Genomic DNA, 18,206 nt, shown 5'->3' with positions numbered 1-18,206 from the left:
CGAAGGGTGGTTCCATTGTAAGTGCAATTAGGAGAAGGGATAGGGGGCACCCCTGTCTGGTGCCATTCTTTATATGAAGAGAGGGTGATATGCAACTGGTTGAGAGGATAGATGCCGTGTGATTAATATAAAGGGCTGAGATACCTCTAAGGAATGTGCCAATGAAGCCCATCTCTGAAATGGTATTACGCATGAAGTGTCAGGCTACTTGATGAAATGCCTTCTTGGCATCTAGAGCCAGCACCAGAGCGGAGACTGAAGTTTTGTTGACGGGCATGGATTAGATCTATTACCTTGCGGGTGTTATCTCCTGCATGGCGGTTAGTTATGAACCCAACTTGGTCTGGGTGTACCAAGGTCTGTATGACCAATGCTAGTGTATCCACTAGTAGTTTTGCAAAGACCTTGAGGTCGACATTAAGGAGTTAGATGGGTCGGTAATTGGAGAATAGGAGTGGGTCTCGTATCTCTTTGGGTATGATCACTACGTTCGCTCTGGTGGTGGCCCCATCAATCTTTTTGCCTCGGATGATACAGTTGAAAAGATCTAGGAGGAGGGGTGTTTGGAGAGAGAAACTTTTATAATAACCAGCTGGGAAAGCCTTTGCTCCAAATTTTATAAAGGTTCCCCAATGTAAATGGGAGAGAGAACAATCAAATTTTGCATTATATATAAGGATTGTCTGCAAACCAGTGTCCAGCAAAAAGACAACTGTTGGCACAAACAGTACTGACGTAACTGTGCTTTTTCCCCATACTTTCATGCTGCAACTTTCGGATGGAGAGAATTTCATATACTATTGATCCCTTAAATAACATTTAAGGCTCCAGTTTTCTTCAGTTCCATTGTGTTTAATGTAGCACTTCCATATCTGTCGTTATGTTTCTTTTAATGCACATTCTTATGTTTTACATCTAGTTGAGATCAAACAACGCGTTGATGTTGTTGTTTCCGGAAGAATTGGCTTAAATGAAAGATTGGCAAATTTTATTGCTCAACTTCAACTGACGGAGGATGGTAAGCAGGCAATGGTTTACACATCGGTCACAGTAAAACACATTGCTTTTCCAATATTAATGTTAAAATAAAACTGCAATAAAAGTTATTGTATGACAACATAACTAGAATTGTTGATTGCATAAGGAGAATGTATTCTTTGTTTTTCTTAAAAATGTATTTCTACATTTTTAAGAAAAATGTAGAATTTTGACCACTATGATCCCACCCAGCTAGGAGATCATAAGGCGGTTCCATTTAGCCAAATCATTCTGTAATTTAGAAAACAGCGGAGAGCAAATTTATTGCAATAATACATTGTATTGCGATGTAAAAAAACCTCCAGATATTTTATTTGTTTTTGGCTGCCACTTAAAGTTAAAATTTGATTTAAGGGAATCTGCAAAATGGCCTCTGATTTTGAGTAGTTTATTTCAGAATTACCAATTTTAAAGTTTATTAAGCATATTAAGGTTTTGCTGCACACAGTGTTACTCCTTTACTCCGTTAAAGGTACATGGGTAAATATGCTGTTAATAAAGGGTCAGTGCATCTATTCAAAACCCATCTTGTCTCACAAAGCCATGAAGGTGTTGAAAGGTAATGATAAAGACATGTGATGCCACCACAAAGGGAAGATGCATGGGCATTTTTGTACCCCTTAACACAAACCCCAAAAAACATTTGTAAATGCATCATTTCACTACTATGTTATTTTGGAAGGCATACAGAGGTCCCTCTATCCGTGGCCATAAATGAATACCCTGTGCCAACACATGAAGTCAGCACTAGGCTTGGTGGAAGGCACAAGGCAGCCATACAATCCCATGTTTTTCTACATAGGTTCTTCTTTTTTTTAAACAGAAATGCAATTCTAACTACGTGGGCAGCACGGTGGCTAAGTGGTTTGCACTTCTGCCTCACAGCACTGGGGTCATGAGTTCAATTCCCAACCATGGCCTTATCTGTGTGGAGTTTGTATGTTCTCCCCGTGTTTGCGTGGGTTTCCTCCGGGTGCTCCGGTTTCCTCCCACACTCCAAAACCATACTAGTAGGTTAATTGGCTGCTATCAAAATTGACCCTAGTATCTCTCTGTCTGTCTGTGTGTGTATGTTAGGGAATTTTGACTGTAAGCTCCAATGGGGCAGGGACTGATGTGAATGAGTACTCTGTACAGCGCTGCGGAATCAGTGGCGCTATATAAATAAATGGTGATGATGATGATGATGGTTTACCCCTATATGCCAGTTTTGGTATTTATTCAACTATTTAATGTGCATTTAATATGCTTTTCCCAGATGACACCAGAAAGCGCCTAGAAAAGTCTAAACTTACGGCAGATAAAGCTCTAAACATCACTGCAGTGGTATCTGAGGTGACTGATCCAATGTCAACAAATGCAAACCTGTGGGCAGAAAACCTAAGTAATTCAGCTTTTGATGCCTCTGCTTATAACTCTGTAGTGAACTCAGCTGGTGAAACAGGTAAGGCGTTATCTCCTTTCATTTTTGATAAATGCTAACATCATGTATTGTACATTTTTTGAAAATGTGTTATATACATTGATGAACAAAAAAACTCTGAACATATTTAGGAAAAGTGCATACTTAAGTGTACATACTGAACTAGTAAGTACTTTATTAACCTCCATTAGTGCATTGCCCAACTACTCAACTGATGACAATATAGCAGTTTTAACAATGGACAGACTATGAATGCAACAAACTACTTACTGCCTTGAATGGTTTAGTATAACAGTGCTTGCCTTAATGATCACCCGATTTCCATCTATACAAGCATAAAATCTATGTTCACCTTCCTATAAATGCAGCGCACAGTAATGTATGACAGGAAGATGTTGAACTTCTGGTGTGTACCGTACCCTTACACTAAATAGGGCCCAAGTAAAAAATGACGTAGCTTCACTTCCAACTGTCATAATTAGCATCAACATGTATAACTAAAATTAATAATACAAATGTAATGGTAGTTACAACTACACTGTTGGATGACATGGCTGAGACCAAGTCAATACAACAAATTTACTACCAAAAATTATAAACTTGTATTCAAAATCACATCATTAAACTGTTTCTCACTATTGATCCCATCCTGGACTACCTTTTTCCCTTTATTCACATCCCTTATCATAGGAAATTCACTGTGAAAAACCTGTAATATATACAGCCGTTAACAATTTGGTTTTGTTAAGAAAGATGAATGTTAGACATCTACACTATGGATCTAGTGGTAATAGGGCACAGTATGTATCTAGGGGTATGTCTCCAGTAAAATTAAAGCAGGCAATCATCCAGGAAACCCAGTGTTCCAAGCTTACTCCTTTTTAACAAAACAAAATCAAGGATATATATAATGGAATTCCCAGAAACACTTGATGTTTATAAGGGAACTGTACAGCAGTGGCGGATCCAGGGGGGGGCCATCGCCCCCCCTACCAGGGGCTTGCTGCCGACAGCTGCACACTGTTGAGGTCCGTTCAGCAGAGACAGTATGCTGCCCGGCTGCTCTGATTGTGTTTTAAACACAATCAGAGCAGCGGGACAGCACACTGTCACTACTGAACGGACCTGCACATACTGTGCAGCCACCGGCAGCCTTAGAACACAGAAAGGGGGCGGGGCCTAAATCCCCCCCCCCCCTAAAATCGCCCCGGGTAGGGCAAATGTCTGGATCCGCCCCTGCTGTACAGTATACTGAAGAGTAAATTATATTCTTGCTCATTCATTTGTTTCCCTGGTGTTTCATATATTAATACAGTATTCATGTAATATTGTAAATGCTATACATTTATGAAATAAGCTCAATATGTTGTACTTTTTAAAGATACAGTACAGGCTATGGGGGTATATTTACTAAACTGCAGGTTTGAAATAGTGAAGATGTTGCCTATAGCAACCAATCAGATTCTAGCTGTCATTTTTTAGACTGTACTAAATAAATGATAACTAGAATCGGATTGGTTGCTATAGGCAACATCTCCAATTATTCAAACCTGCAATTTAGTAAATATACCCCCATGACTCACATTTAATCTATAGTATTTATGATAGTAATAAGGTGTGTTCAATTAGTTGAATAAATATATAATCTATTCATGTTCAGCAAAGTATTGTATCTGTTTCATTTAATATATTTTTGTACTTCTACAGAATTTTGCAGCTCCTTTTTCAATTAATTCTTACATTTTGAAGCACATAAATTTTAGACAGCGCAGTGCAAAGGTAGAGGTACAGTACTGTACATTATACAGCTTACATAGTGCGGGGATAAGGGCACTTGGTGGGGTAAGAGAGCTTGCAGTTTTAACGTAGGTCTTACATTTTTTACATATTGATTAGACTTTTCAATAGTAGTCATTCTAAGTTTTATTAGTAGTTAACCGTCCTTTCTACGACACAAAAAAAAGATCTCCCTTGTAGAAGCATATATTGCAGATGGTATTTATTTTGACAAGTACTGTAACTGTGCATGATTGTTAAATGATGTGACACAGTAAATATCTGGGGTGTTATGTTACTCAAGATTAAAATATGCAGACAGTGGTAATGGATGAAAATGAAACAAATTAGTAAAATGGAGAAAAAATAACTGCTTTTCTGTTGCTAAACATTGGTGAAGGGCCTGCATAAGCGAAAAGTGCTTGACTTGATTTTAATATAAGCAAAATATAATGTTTACCAGTTAGCAGTAAAAGCTTGAGTTACCTTTATTCATGTTAGCAACATAATGTACATGTATGTGTTTCATACAGTTATTATTGAATCGCCAATATAGTACTCAGTGCAGTACAAAGGTATGGATATAGTATTGTACATTATACAGCTTACACACTTGTGGGAGAAGAGGCACACATACTGTGTGCTAGAAATAGTGACACAGAGTAGTGTTTGAACACATTAAGGGCTAGATTTACTAAGCTGCGGGTTTGAAAAAAGTGGGGATGTTGCCTATAGCAACCAATCAAATTCTAGCTTTCATTTATTTAGTACCTTCTCCAAAATGATAGCTAGAATCTGATTGGTTTTTATAGGCAACAGCTCCACTTTTTCAAACCCGCAGCTTAGTAAATCTAGCCCTAAGTGTCATACAGGTGCCAAAAGGGCAGAGGCAGGTGTCATGTAGTGCCCGTGCCATAAGTTGTTGTCTATCCTAATGTATGGATATAAAATAGCTTCATCTATACAGGGAAGGGGAGCATACAGCATGCAGTCTATAATATACTGTACTATTGGTCCATTAGGAGGGAAAGGTATGGTCCCAATAACATGGACATTCCTGTTATTACACTAGATTCTTATGAATATGCAGAGAAGTTTGATTACGTCAACAGATAACTGTTTCAGTGATTCAAAAGTGTCATCTGCTGGTAGAAAAAGGGTTGTACAGATAACAAAAAGGTAGTTGAAACTTGACGCTTTGCAAAACCTCAATAACATGATGCAAAATGATTCCTTAAAATGCACTGTTTTGCATTAATGAAGTTGTGATGTGTTAAATGTTGTTTTACGCTTACTATATCTGTACTTTAAATGCCAGCATTGTTTTTACAAAGTACATAGCCTAAGCCTAAAGTTCTCCTTGTTTCACAATACAGTGAAGAACCTGACGGAAGTAATGCCCTTACTCCTTAATAAATTGCACACGGTTGAACACAAGTTTCCTTCAAACAATATTTCGTCCAGCATTCACCGCATCCGTGAGCTCATTGCACAGACGAGGAGCGTAGCCAGTAAGGTAGGCTGGTGATCGGAAGTATCCAAGAAGGTTGAGTTCATTAGATCTGTTCCGCTTCTGTAGAAGTAATAATATGCCTTTACCATATGCTCCTTTCCCTTCGCCATACATTTCCTTCTAGAATTCCTGGCTTTATGTTCCACTTTATAGACAGGTTCTTTTCTGCAGCTAATGATGAAATTATAACAAAATACGGACTTTTCATCCTCTTTCAGGGGTATATGTATTATAAGGAAAAAAGCCCTAGATCTGTCAAAAACTGGATTTTTTTGCTGGATGTAGGACATCTCCCTTTTTACTAAAGTCCATAAGCAGGTGAAGATTATCACCATCAATAGCCTTCGCCCGGGGCCTCCACATTTACCATGGACAATGCACAGTACCACAGCTGTTCTCCTATCTCCTATCCTATCTCAGGATAACTATAGTAGAGGCTCCACACTGGAAAAATAGCTTTAATATTTAAATAAAGCATTTTTCCTTCTTTTTTTAAAGTATTTTTTTATTTCTATTTTTAACTAATTTAATTTTTTTTTATTCAATTGTTTTTTGGCACGTTCAGGCCTCCAGGTTCAGGCCTCATTGGCAGAGTCGTCTTACCGCTTACAGCCATCATTACTGGGGAGCTGAACATTGCTCAGCTGTCCGGTAAACTTTTAATGGCAAATTGGGCAAGATAAGATTTACTATTGCTACAACAAGCTACGATAAAGAGCAATAGAAAATCTTTCATATCACCTATCATTGTTAAATAGACCCCTTAATCTTTGCTCAATTTCACTTATTTTTCCACAATTAGTGTGTATCAGTAATAATGGGATGGCACTGTACTTTACAGCACATACAAATATATTGAATGTTTAGGGCTAGATTTCCTAAACTGCGGGTTTGGAAAAGTGGAGATGTTACCTATAGCAACCAATCAGATTCCAGCTTTCATTCATTTAGTGCATTCTACAAAATGACAGCTAGAATATGATTGGTTACTATAGCCAACATCTCCACTTTTTCAAACCCGCAGTTTAGTAAATATACCCCTTAGTGTGATTTGACACTTAGTTATGGTATGCCGATACTCATATATGAACCCTCACAGGGTAACACAACACTGCATTCATATTACTGACATTGGTAATTATTGACGTTTCTGGGAAAAGACATATAAAACAAAAAGATATCAATATACAGTGACCACTTAATACTGTGTCATATTTAGGATGCACAATTATTTCACCTATAATATGTATTTCTTTGCTAGGAACTTTTATAACCTCTGTGCGTTGTGTTTTTTTAACCTCCAGATTCAAGTATCAATGAAGTTTGGAGGCAAATCTGCAGTCAACGTGAATCTGAAAACAAACCTAGCTGACCTGAAGGCCTTTTCCTCCATCAGCTTGTACATGAATCCAGATGCACACCAACAACAGCCTCAAGACAGATTTATTATGTATCTGGGACATAAAAATGTAAAGTATTATTCTGAAAAAGCGGTTGTTTTGTTTCTTTACATAGTCACAGTCTAGATTTTACTATCCAAGGACTAGTTTCCGTTAATATATTTGGTGCATTGCAGTAAGCACACCAAAGTCGTATTTGTTTTTGAAAACTTTTCTTAGACATGTTTTTCTTGAGTTCATACATGGAGTGAAAGATAAAGGAGAGAATGGTCATGAAAATATACTGAATAAGTAAATATCTATTTTACGTTTCTATTCATTAAAAAAGCGGTGATAGTGATGGTTTTCTATCACACTGACAGAATACCTAACACTACAATTTACTAATAATATCCCCGGTTCCACTTGTTAAAAAAATAAATCTATTTAAAAAATAATTCAATAAATATTAATCAAGGTTGAAAAAATGATTTATTTGAATAATGTATCATTTTTTAATTGAACATCTCCTGCTTCTGCCATCCTAAGATGGCGATAACAGAAGAAGGATTGTGGGGTACATGTACCACCGTGATCCTTATTGAATAGACTTCCCCAGCTTTGCATGGGGAAGGTTATCACTGGAGAAAGCCTGCAAATCTTATTGCGGCAGGGGTATCTCTGATGATAGCAGAACTCTCAACACTGATAACCCCTTAATAGATAGGGAGAAGCCCTATCTCTGGTGAAAACAACTGCAGAGATAGGACTTTTCTCCCATTGATAAATAGAGCCCTTAGTAACACAACATATTGGCAACAAAACTCTGAAGGAGTTATCACACAATTGCAATTTACATGTTTATCTCACGGCAAAGCCAAGTAATGGAGACATACTGAGATGATCTATAAAGTACATACAATTTGTTTGCATGAAATATTTTTACAATAAAAAGTCATAATAGGTTCTATTTGATGCCATCAAGGAAGGAAATGTATATAGAGATGAATTATTAACACCTTTATTTTGTTACAGGCCAAATCAGACTACATGGGTCTTGCAATTAAGAGCAATAATTTGGTATTTGTGTACAACCTGGGAAGTGGAGATGTGGAGATTCCCCTGGACTCCAAGCCTGTCAGTACATGGCCGGGATATTTTAGCCTTGTGAAAATAGAAAGGTAATGTATGTGTACCTAGTATCTATGCATGCGCTATTCATGGTGTTTACAGTACAGCGCAGCACTACTCAAACCAAGAGGTGCAGATCAAATGACACAATTTCAAATGGAAATACTTTAAGAAATTATATGCAGTAATATATTTTCCTTAAGAAGTGCAAAATTTAGGTGGGGTCGAAAGAAATCAACTTTTGTAGTTTTTAAGTATCAAATTGTCAGCAAATGATATTACTGTGTACCTGTCAAGAAGTACGTGGAATGGAAAACATTCTTAATATCCTCAAGAATCTGTAAACTAATGGTCAGCAATCATTAGTGCAAAACAGTGGCTAAAAATGTGGAAGATACCTATCTATAATATGAGTGCAGAAATAAGCATACCAAGATACTTAATAAATTAAATTTTCTCCTAGATTGGGACGACATGGCAAAGTACTTTTGACTGTACCTAGTCAGAGCAGTACATCAGAGGAAAAGTTCATTAAGAAGGGCGAAGCCCCTGGGAGCAATTCTCTGCTTAATCTAGAACCTCTCAGTACTGTGTTCTATGTCGGGGGAGTGCCCGAAGGATCTAAGGTAAGAGTTGGGGATCTCTTTGTTTTATACATGTTGTACACTGAGGGGGACTAGTGATCTGTGGGCCCCAATGCAGGGAGGAGGGAACCAGGGCCCCTGACACTCTGCATCTGCCATGCAGTGGGCCCCATTATCTCCATGGGCCCTGGTGCACTGCATCTGCCACACCAATGGTAAATCCGCCACTGAATTGTAGTTCCGTGATCCAGGACAAGTACTGTTTAGTATGCATAGGAATCCCTTTTTCCCAGAAGAGTAAAATAATATAAATTGAAATTAGATTAATAATGCTGCAGCCAGTTACTATAAGTGTTTTAGAAAACCCGTAAAATTCTTGATTATGCAAAATTACTGTGAATTCCTGAATTATACATTTATTATTTCCCTAATTTCTGTACAAGCATTATACCGGAAGTAATTAGGCTTGTCAATACGCTCACAAGCCCCAATATTATACAGGTGAATGTAATCCTGAGGACACAGGGCCTGAAAATAATAAACTAATTTGCAGCCCTTGCATTGTTACATGGTTTGTCCAGGAGAAAACTTACTCCATTTTATGCCTTACTTTCCTTAATGACTCAGGCCCCCAGTGTGCAGCTCTCATGCCCCAAGTAATGACCATTTAAATTGAACTATGTTTGGAAATTAAGGTTGGTCATCCTAAAACTACAACATTATATGATGACAGATGTAGCATAGTTATACAACTATGTGGTCATTACTGTTTAGTTGGAACTTAGGATGGAATGTTTAAGAAATTCCTTAGAAACAAAGAATTCATTACATACATGACATAAACAGATCAACACAAACTTGGCATTTTTATTTCTAATATCATCGTGGTTGGCTGTTTGCCAAACATTGATGGTGTGTGTTTTATATCTGCTTGCTGATAATTTGTTTTCTACAGATCCCGGACAGTTTGAACCTACCCGGCTTTGTTGGCTGTCTGGAGCTCGCTGCTTTAAATAATGATGTTGTCAGCTTGTACAATTTCCAGAACAAATATAACATAAATACAGTCACAGCGCCACCTTGTGTGAGGTAAAGCAAATGTCACAGTTTAACCTGAATTCATTTAATGCTGTATAGAATTTGATCATATTGAGATGTTTATGTTATTATAGTGCTACCTGTGTATGCAGTACTGAGCACAGATTTTTGAGTAGAAAATATAATTTCTTGGGGCATTTCTAAGTTTTCCACACACTGAAGGTCAGCACATTTGTAATTGAAATGCACATGCACACTGAATACATTGACACTAATAAAATAATACATTTGTATTTTATATGGCTTTTCTGGTGTTGAGATTGCACAAAACATTAAGTAGTTAAAATTCGTAATCAGTTAATTAAAGCTGCCTTAATACCTAATGAAGATTTTACATGTAATAAACTACACAGCCTAAAATTAGTTATGCACCATCATATGCTTAGTTAATTATTGTTCACCTTTCCTCTGTTAGTAAGTGCATTAGAGGAAATCTACATGACTAAAATATAATAATCATGAGCCAAATATACAAATGTGACATTTTTAGGTATTGTTCACATATATACAATAGTAAAATGGTAAAATCTTTAGTGATACATTTTTAACTTATTTTTCCAATACAATGTATTGTGGCGGCATGCATTAATGCATGAGAAATAGGGCGTGCTGCAGTCTAACATTTTAAACGCTGCATTAACATTTTAGAACACAATGGTGAAAACAACTCTATTGAACCTTATTTGACCTCTTTTTAAAGTGCTTTCTTATACATTTGTCATAACAATTTGTTTTAATGTTAGTCTGTTTCTAAACCAATTACTAAACACATATTTTTGAAATCTATAAATATTTGTAAAAAAATATATTATTTAAAGATCTTAGTCACCAAAGCATGTTAGTTTTGGTGGACATGAAGCCTAATGTCTAAAATGATACTGCCTTGATAATTTACATAAATTTGGAATACACCCATAATGTGTGTGTATGTAATCTAGACTTTGTGATTTACTATGAGAGAGAACAGTGTGGTAATAAGTTTTTTTTTCTCTCAGAAATAAGTTGGCTTTCACCCAGAGCCGCTCCGCCAGTTACTTCTTTGATGGCACTGGATATGCAGTAATACGCAACATTGAAAGGAGAGGACGCTTTACACAAGTCACCCGCTTTGACATTGAAGTTCGAACACCTGTAGATAATGCTCTTATTTTCCTAATGGTCAACGGAGTAAGTATAATTCTTTACTTTGCTACACATAATGCCCTCATGAACTATAATAATGTGGTCAAATTACACACAACATTGTTATTATTTTTCAGACTAAATTCTTTAGCCTAGAAATCCAAGATGGCTACCTAAGGCTGATGTATGACTTTGGCTTCAGCAAAGGTCCTGTGCTTCTTGATGACTCAATGAAAAAAGCCCAGATTAATGATGCAAGATATCATGAGGTATTTTTTCAAGCACAGCACCATCATATTTAATGCTTGAGTAACCTAGAGCACTACACCTACTGCACTACAAGACATAAAACAATATGTCTGGCGCTGATGGTTGGAACTGGGAGAAAAAAGGTTAACGTTTTATTGATTATTGCGTCCATGCTGATTTGAAAATATTTGAAAACAATCTTTTTTTTTGCAGAAATGAATCTCACAGAATAATCATAGACTTTACTCTCAAATTTCATTTTGCAGATTTCTGTAATTTATCACAATTCTAAGAAGATGATCTTGGTGGTGGACAAAAAACATGTGAAGAGTGTTGACAATGACAAGACGTCAATTCCTTTCACTGACATTTACATAGGTGGAGCTCCTGCCCACATTCTACAGAGGTGCGTTCATTCTTCTCAGTAACAGGGTAGATTGACTATGGGCAAAAACATGCTGTTTAATTGCTGTGTCAATAAGCTTGTCAGTCATACAGAGCTCATTATCACCAACATCCAAATGCACATGTTGAGTATATTCACAAAATCTCAAGAAGCTGTCTTGTGGAACACCAAATTTTACAACTGTACAGCTTCAACTCCACATATGCAAAGCACCTGCCCCCAAAGCAGTTGCAAATAATCATGTTTTATTAACAGCTTTTAAAATCTCTGACATCTTATTCCATGTATAACTTAACACTTATTAATTATTAACACATTTTACTTGCTGGTAACGTAGTGCGTACAGTAGTTGCTGAATTAATATTTTCTAAAATAATAAAGGTGCTGTGAGCATTTAGTTTCCTATGTCAGTTTATTAAGTTATAAGTCATTGTTTATAAGTACATTCAGAATACATTATTCAGAAGTATGTTCCCGATCAGATTCAAATCTTATTGTAAAAAAAAATAGCTGACAATACATTTGTTTTATAACCCAGTTGGTATCTAATAATATATATTATAAAAAAAAAAGTTAAAGAAAACCCTTATTGAACAGGTGTTAAATCAAGAAATCATATTACCCAGCAGCTATAAATGATAAAAAGAACATTATAGAACAGACAACATAAAATCAAAAGTATGAATATCATCAAAAGATCAGTATATGTTCAGGGACCAGTTAGTGCATGTGATGTTAGGAACCAAAGACAGAGTACCAAGGTTTGTAGTCAAAATAGTTTATGTATCGTAATGTTAGTTAAAGTTATTTTATATTGTCTGCTCTATCAGAATTTATTCATTTAATGTTTTTGTATCAAGCAGTCTTATTACCACATTAGCACAACTGTCAGTTTATGGAAAAGATGATAAATCATAATTACCTCTTTATCTTTTGCAGTATGAGGACTCACCTGGCTGCAGACATTGCCTATCGAGGATGCATGAAAAGTTTCCAGTTCCAGAAAAAAGATTTCAATCTCTTAGAAGAACCAGAAACCATTGGAATCAGCAATGGATGCCCTGAAGAGTCACTTGTAAGTTTTATAATACTGCAATTAGAATCTAATCATTGTTTTTAACGTTAGTCTGGAGGCTATAAACTAGAGATATTCGGGCTCGGTTTCCTGAAAAACGAGCTCATCCGAACTTAGGGGATCCGAGGAGGCTCACGAGCTGGCTCGGTACTTTCGCGTGTCCTCGGATCTGAATCGAGGCAAAACGTCATTGTTGCTTTGTCGGATCTCACGGGTTTTGGATTCCATAAGTACCTCCCTCCCCAGGAGATCCAGCACCATTGCTCACACAGAAACAGGGGTAGCAGTGTTCTTGTCACTCTCCATTCTCCAGTGACATTGCTCAGTGCCATTGCTCACACAGAAACATGGGTAGCAGTGTTCTTGTCACTCTCCAGTCTCCAGTGACATTGCTCAGTGCCATTGCTCATACAGAAACAGGAGGGGTAGCAATTTTCTTGTCACTTAACAAAAATGGACTGGAAATGACTGGAAATTAATGTTATTGAGGTTAATAATAATGTAGGAACAAAAAAAAGAGGGAAATTATGTGATTTTAGAACAAAAAATAGGGATTTTAGAAAAAAAAATAGGGATCCAAAACCAATACACGAGGGCGATTTTGCCAAAACCAAAACCAAATCACAAAGTTAATCCAGATCCAAAATCTAAACCAAAACATGGGGGTTAGTGAACATCTACCCTATAAACCAATGTATCCAATAAAAATCTGTTCATGCATTATGTGGTCGCTTCATGAATTAAACTAAAATGTTTAAAAAGATTAAGCAGAATAAAAAGTAATATAAATATTGTGATGTCTTTTAAAAGGGGGTAGTCAAATGGGACATAGGTAGGATGAGTTTAATACATTTATAAATATTTTTACAATATATGTATATAAATATTATTTAGCTGAATGTTCATACCTGACTTGTTATTCTCTTTGGATTATAGATGTCCCGCAGAGCGTATTTTAACGGAAAAAGCTTTATTGCATCCCATCAGAAGTTGGCTCCATTTGGAGCTTATGAAGGGGGTTTTAGCTTTACAACATTACAGCCAAGTGGACTGTTGCTCTATCACTCTGAGGGGGTAAGTAGAAATTCATCATAATAATAATAATAATAATAATAATAATTGTGTCTTTCATCAAATACATTTATTTTCAAATAGTTATGTAAAATAAGTTAAGATGTGACTATAGTGAGATCAAATTATGTGTTTGCATATATTTAGAAACATTGTGTAAATGGGAAAATTAATGAACTAAAATTGCAAATGATTAGGTCATTATTGAGCAATTTTTCCAAACATCAGGGTGTGACCTGTTGTGTCGAACCAAGCTGAAGTTCTACATTTAATGGCTTTACATTAAATGAACTATATTGTCAAACTAATGTATAATTAAACTGTATGTTTAAGCATAACCCTTAGGAGCACATGGTTGATATTTATTTTGTGTCAGGTATAATTTTGCTCAAAAAGTCTTCATTTGTACATTGTTATTGTTGGATTTGCAAGTGTTTCTTTTTTACTGTTGCTGCTTTCTCTCTGTCTTAATGGATTTTTACTTAGTATTATAACTAATTCAAGGGGGTGTCCACTTAAACAATAAATGCACCTGTTTACGTAATCACATAAAAAACAGAGATATAACCTTAGTTTATTAGTTTAAAGATTATCCTCCCTGGTATTTTCTTTTTATGTGTGGTGCCAGACAAGCATTTTGAACTCCAGCTAGAGAAATTGATAGCTCCTAATCACTCCCTTGCTGACATGGTAAAGAGGGAACATTCTTCCCACTTTCACTCTGATGACTATGAATGCGGTTATCTAACCTCTCAGGTGTAACACAGAATGAGTGTTACCCAGTGTCGGACTGGGGCATGAAGGGCCCACCGAGGAACTGCAACGCTAGGGGCCCACCAGAGGGGGTGTGGCCAGCCATCACAGAGGCGAGACCAGACACTAGAGGGGGAGTGGTCAGCCCACGAAGGACAGCTAGCACTATAGTGTAGTATGTAAAGATTGCAGTGTGTATATAAAGAGTACACAGTCTCGACCTGCCCCTTATATTGGGCAGAACAGTCACCAAAAAATCGAGATTGTCCCACTAGACCAGGCTTGGCTAACCTGTGGCACTCCAGGTGTGTGTGAAACTACAAGCCCCAGCATGCTTTGCCAATATATAGCAGCTTATTGCTGGAAGGGTATGCTGGAACTTGTAGTTTCACAACATCTGGACTGCCACAGGTTAATCCAGCCTGCACTAGACTCAGAACATTAAGGCCATGGTTGGGAATCGAACTCATGACCCCAGTGCTGTGACGCAGAAGTGCTAACCACTAAGCCACCATGCTACCCATGAATGGAGTCAATCTTCAAACAACCAACCATAAGCAGCTATAGATATGGATGTATGCTTTTTTTTGTCGTGCATGACAAGTACATGCATATTTTACACAAAAAAAGCAGCATGTCAATGAAGGACTACTGGTGGGGATGCTCCCCATGCTATGGAGTACTTAGCTGTAAAAAAAAAACACATTCAGGAAGCAAGGCCTAGAGTTCACAGTATTTCAGGTACTCAATGCATTGATTAGGGACTCATATTTTGATATTTGATGTGTGCAACAATAAAATAAAGTACTTAGCTCTTTTTCTCCCTCCATGGTGGTTTTCCCCACCTATAGGCATATGTCATTTCCCAGACTTCTCTGCAAATCACATTTGTGTTTTGTACTCACATGTCTGTCTGTCATGTACAATTCATACTATATGATGGCGAAAACGGCCCAAATGTAGGATCCTTTCTTTCCACGCACTGCAACCTCGAAGCTTGTCTTCTGGTCCCATGGACTTTTCATCTGTGCTTATTCCATGTGTCATTTACATGCTTTCAGTAAATATGCAGTAAAGTAATGGGCAGCACAGTCACCCAATCAGTGACAGGCGGCAGTTGTGGGGACCAATGGAGGAACAGGTTTGCAGGAGTGGGCGGGAGGGGGAAAGTCCCATTGAACAAGCTGTGAACTCAGCTGTTAGCTTGTAGTCCAGTGTGTGCGATATTTAAGCTCTATATTGTAGATTTTGTAATGTACGGTCTCGATCAAACTACTGCAGCGCTGAACCTTTCCTTACACTTTCAAAGTAAACAAATTACGCTGTTACACGAGGTCAGGAAACGTATATATGCAAGCACTGTCCATTAGATTATTGTGATGTGTATATAAAAAGGGAATTAGACAAGCAAAGAGGAAGTGATATTTTTTTTCTTGCTTTTATTTTGTCACATAGTCCGTCCTTCCACTACCTAAAAAGGTGATAATTCTGTCAATTGAAATACTACTTATGTAGCCTAAAAATGTACCGCTGTTACTGCCACCCCGGGGTGGGGACCAAACCCTGGATGTCAGTTTGGGCAGATTTAAAGATGAAAATCCGAGACACTGTGACCGACAGCAAATCCTCTTTCAAATGCGATCGCAGCTGCCTGCTCCGCCCACTTTGAAAAGGGGCTGTGGCCGTAAGGCAGCGGGGCCTACCGGTGGTTTTACCGGTATCCCGGTGTGCCAGTCCGATGCTGGTGTTACCCTATCACTTCAAAGTGTCAGCACAGGGGGATAGGAGGCTTTGAGCAGTGTTTCCACTTTCAGATTCCAGATTTCCTGGCGTTGACCTGTTTTTTCCTGGTCACAAGGTCAAATTTCCCTGTAAATTTTCCAGTTAAAATTTGTACTTAAAGTGACATGGTGCATACTTTTTTTTTTTCAATTGACCATAATAGGCTGCAAAATCTCCCCACCCCCCAGGCTAAAATTTCAAGCCAACCCCTAGTCTACTGGATAAAGTTATGTGTTCTGCATAGTTACTGGACATCCCCGTTTTCTGGGGTCTATCCCCACAACAGAGAGTCTGTTCCTAGAGAAATCTTTATCCCTGGAGAAGTATGCAAGAGCAGTGTCCTCTTTCTAAGCTTGCATTCTTTTGATCCACACACTGGTCATTGATTAAGAACAGTAAATATGACAGATGCAGTTGAAATCACTGTTTCACAGTTTTGGGATTATTCATTACTATGAATGCTCATAATGCTGTCACCTCTCCTGGTGCCTCCATGTCACTTGTCTGCTACCTATAGGTTCTGCCATTCGGGTTATGCCGTTTGCTGTGATGGCATGCAAGCTTCATACCACACTAATTTAATATATTTATTTAAAATTATTAAAACAAGCATATTGCTTGGCATGGTTTAAAATGGAGTGTTTTACCAATAGATAGACATATGTGTTCCTAGATTTATTTATTAGAATCCATTTACCCTAATATGGGGATTGGCAACATCTGTTGTTTTGGTCTTCATAAATTATGGGAAAATAGCTAGATATATTGCTGAACTAATCTTAGGAGAACAAAGCAGGGGGAGAAAGTATCTGTTATTATTGCCTTTACTATTATAATGCGTGTCTAGGACTAGCAACAATGTCTATTTTTTTTTGAGCATATAGTCACGTTTCTAAGTAGTCCTGTCAGCTACAACTGAATCACTCCATCTCCTGTACTATACATTTAGAGTGTGCCTTAGAAGGCCCCTTGCTTCTTCATTCTTCATTATATAATAATCCACTGATTTTTACAATAAAAGTTAAAAAATTTTGCCAGGACATAAATTATGTGTGTTTGCCCACGACGTCATGTTGTTTGTTACAGACCCGGAGACCTCGCTGCCAGTGATTCACGATGTACTATCCCAATTTAGTAGGGCCTCTCTTTACAAACTCAACACTTCTAAAACAGAGGTACTTCCAATCAAGAAAATTTGCCAGGGTTCAGCAGCCAGCCACATCATTAGCTAAGGAAATAGAAGGGTTAAATTATAAAGACATTTTAGAAAAACTGCGGTTGTCTACAGCCCTTTTTGGAAAACGTACCTCAGAGGTGATCTAATTAAGAAGTATAAATATATCCAAGGTGATTGCAAAAAGTTGACTAATTGAAGAGGACAAGCAGTAATCAGCTGTGATTGTAAGAAAGATTGTTTCAGAAAGGGTTCTTTACTGTAAGGGTGATCAAGCTGTAGAATTCTTTACCACATGAGGTGGTCATAGTAAATTCACTAACAGAATTTAAAATGGTTTGGATGTCTTTCTTACAAGTAATGGTACTATAATTACTAGAGTATATTATGGTGGTGTTTGATCCAGGAAATTTATTTGATTGCCATATTTGGATTTAGGATGGATTTTTTTCATCTGTGATAAATTGGTAACTGTCACTAGGGGGTTTTGATTTGCCTTTCTCAGATATCATAAAGTTAAACCCAGATGCTGCACAAGTGTCTAAATATGCAGTGGATCTGCACACACAATAGTTCCAGATCAATAAAAAAATAATATAAATTGGAATGTTACAATTGTATCATTTAATAAT

General features: G+C 37.3%; 1 protein-coding gene across 1 annotated transcript in view; it reads left to right on the top strand.

The window, feature by feature from the left end:
- LAMA4 (laminin subunit alpha 4) overlaps positions 1-18,206 on the top strand; it is a 110,200-nt gene that overhangs the window by 76,778 nt on the left and 15,216 nt on the right. The window contains exons 18-29 of the mRNA XM_075202940.1: positions 920-1,018; positions 2,297-2,482; positions 5,614-5,753; positions 7,055-7,219; positions 8,165-8,310; positions 8,724-8,886; positions 9,800-9,933; positions 10,938-11,109; positions 11,202-11,333; positions 11,580-11,719; positions 12,659-12,794; positions 13,731-13,868. Of these exons, the coding sequence (XP_075059041.1) occupies positions 920-1,018; positions 2,297-2,482; positions 5,614-5,753; positions 7,055-7,219; positions 8,165-8,310; positions 8,724-8,886; positions 9,800-9,933; positions 10,938-11,109; positions 11,202-11,333; positions 11,580-11,719; positions 12,659-12,794; positions 13,731-13,868 (1,751 nt within the window). The remainder of the gene's footprint in view (positions 1-919; positions 1,019-2,296; positions 2,483-5,613; positions 5,754-7,054; positions 7,220-8,164; positions 8,311-8,723; positions 8,887-9,799; positions 9,934-10,937; positions 11,110-11,201; positions 11,334-11,579; positions 11,720-12,658; positions 12,795-13,730; positions 13,869-18,206) is intronic.

The sequence above is a fragment of the Mixophyes fleayi genome, chromosome 3 (assembly GCF_038048845.1).
Source record: "Mixophyes fleayi isolate aMixFle1 chromosome 3, aMixFle1.hap1, whole genome shotgun sequence".
Classification (NCBI taxonomy): domain Eukaryota; kingdom Metazoa; phylum Chordata; class Amphibia; order Anura; family Limnodynastidae; genus Mixophyes; species Mixophyes fleayi.
The sequence above is the reverse complement of the archived record's forward strand: the minus strand, read 5'-3'. Positions and strand labels throughout refer to the sequence as shown.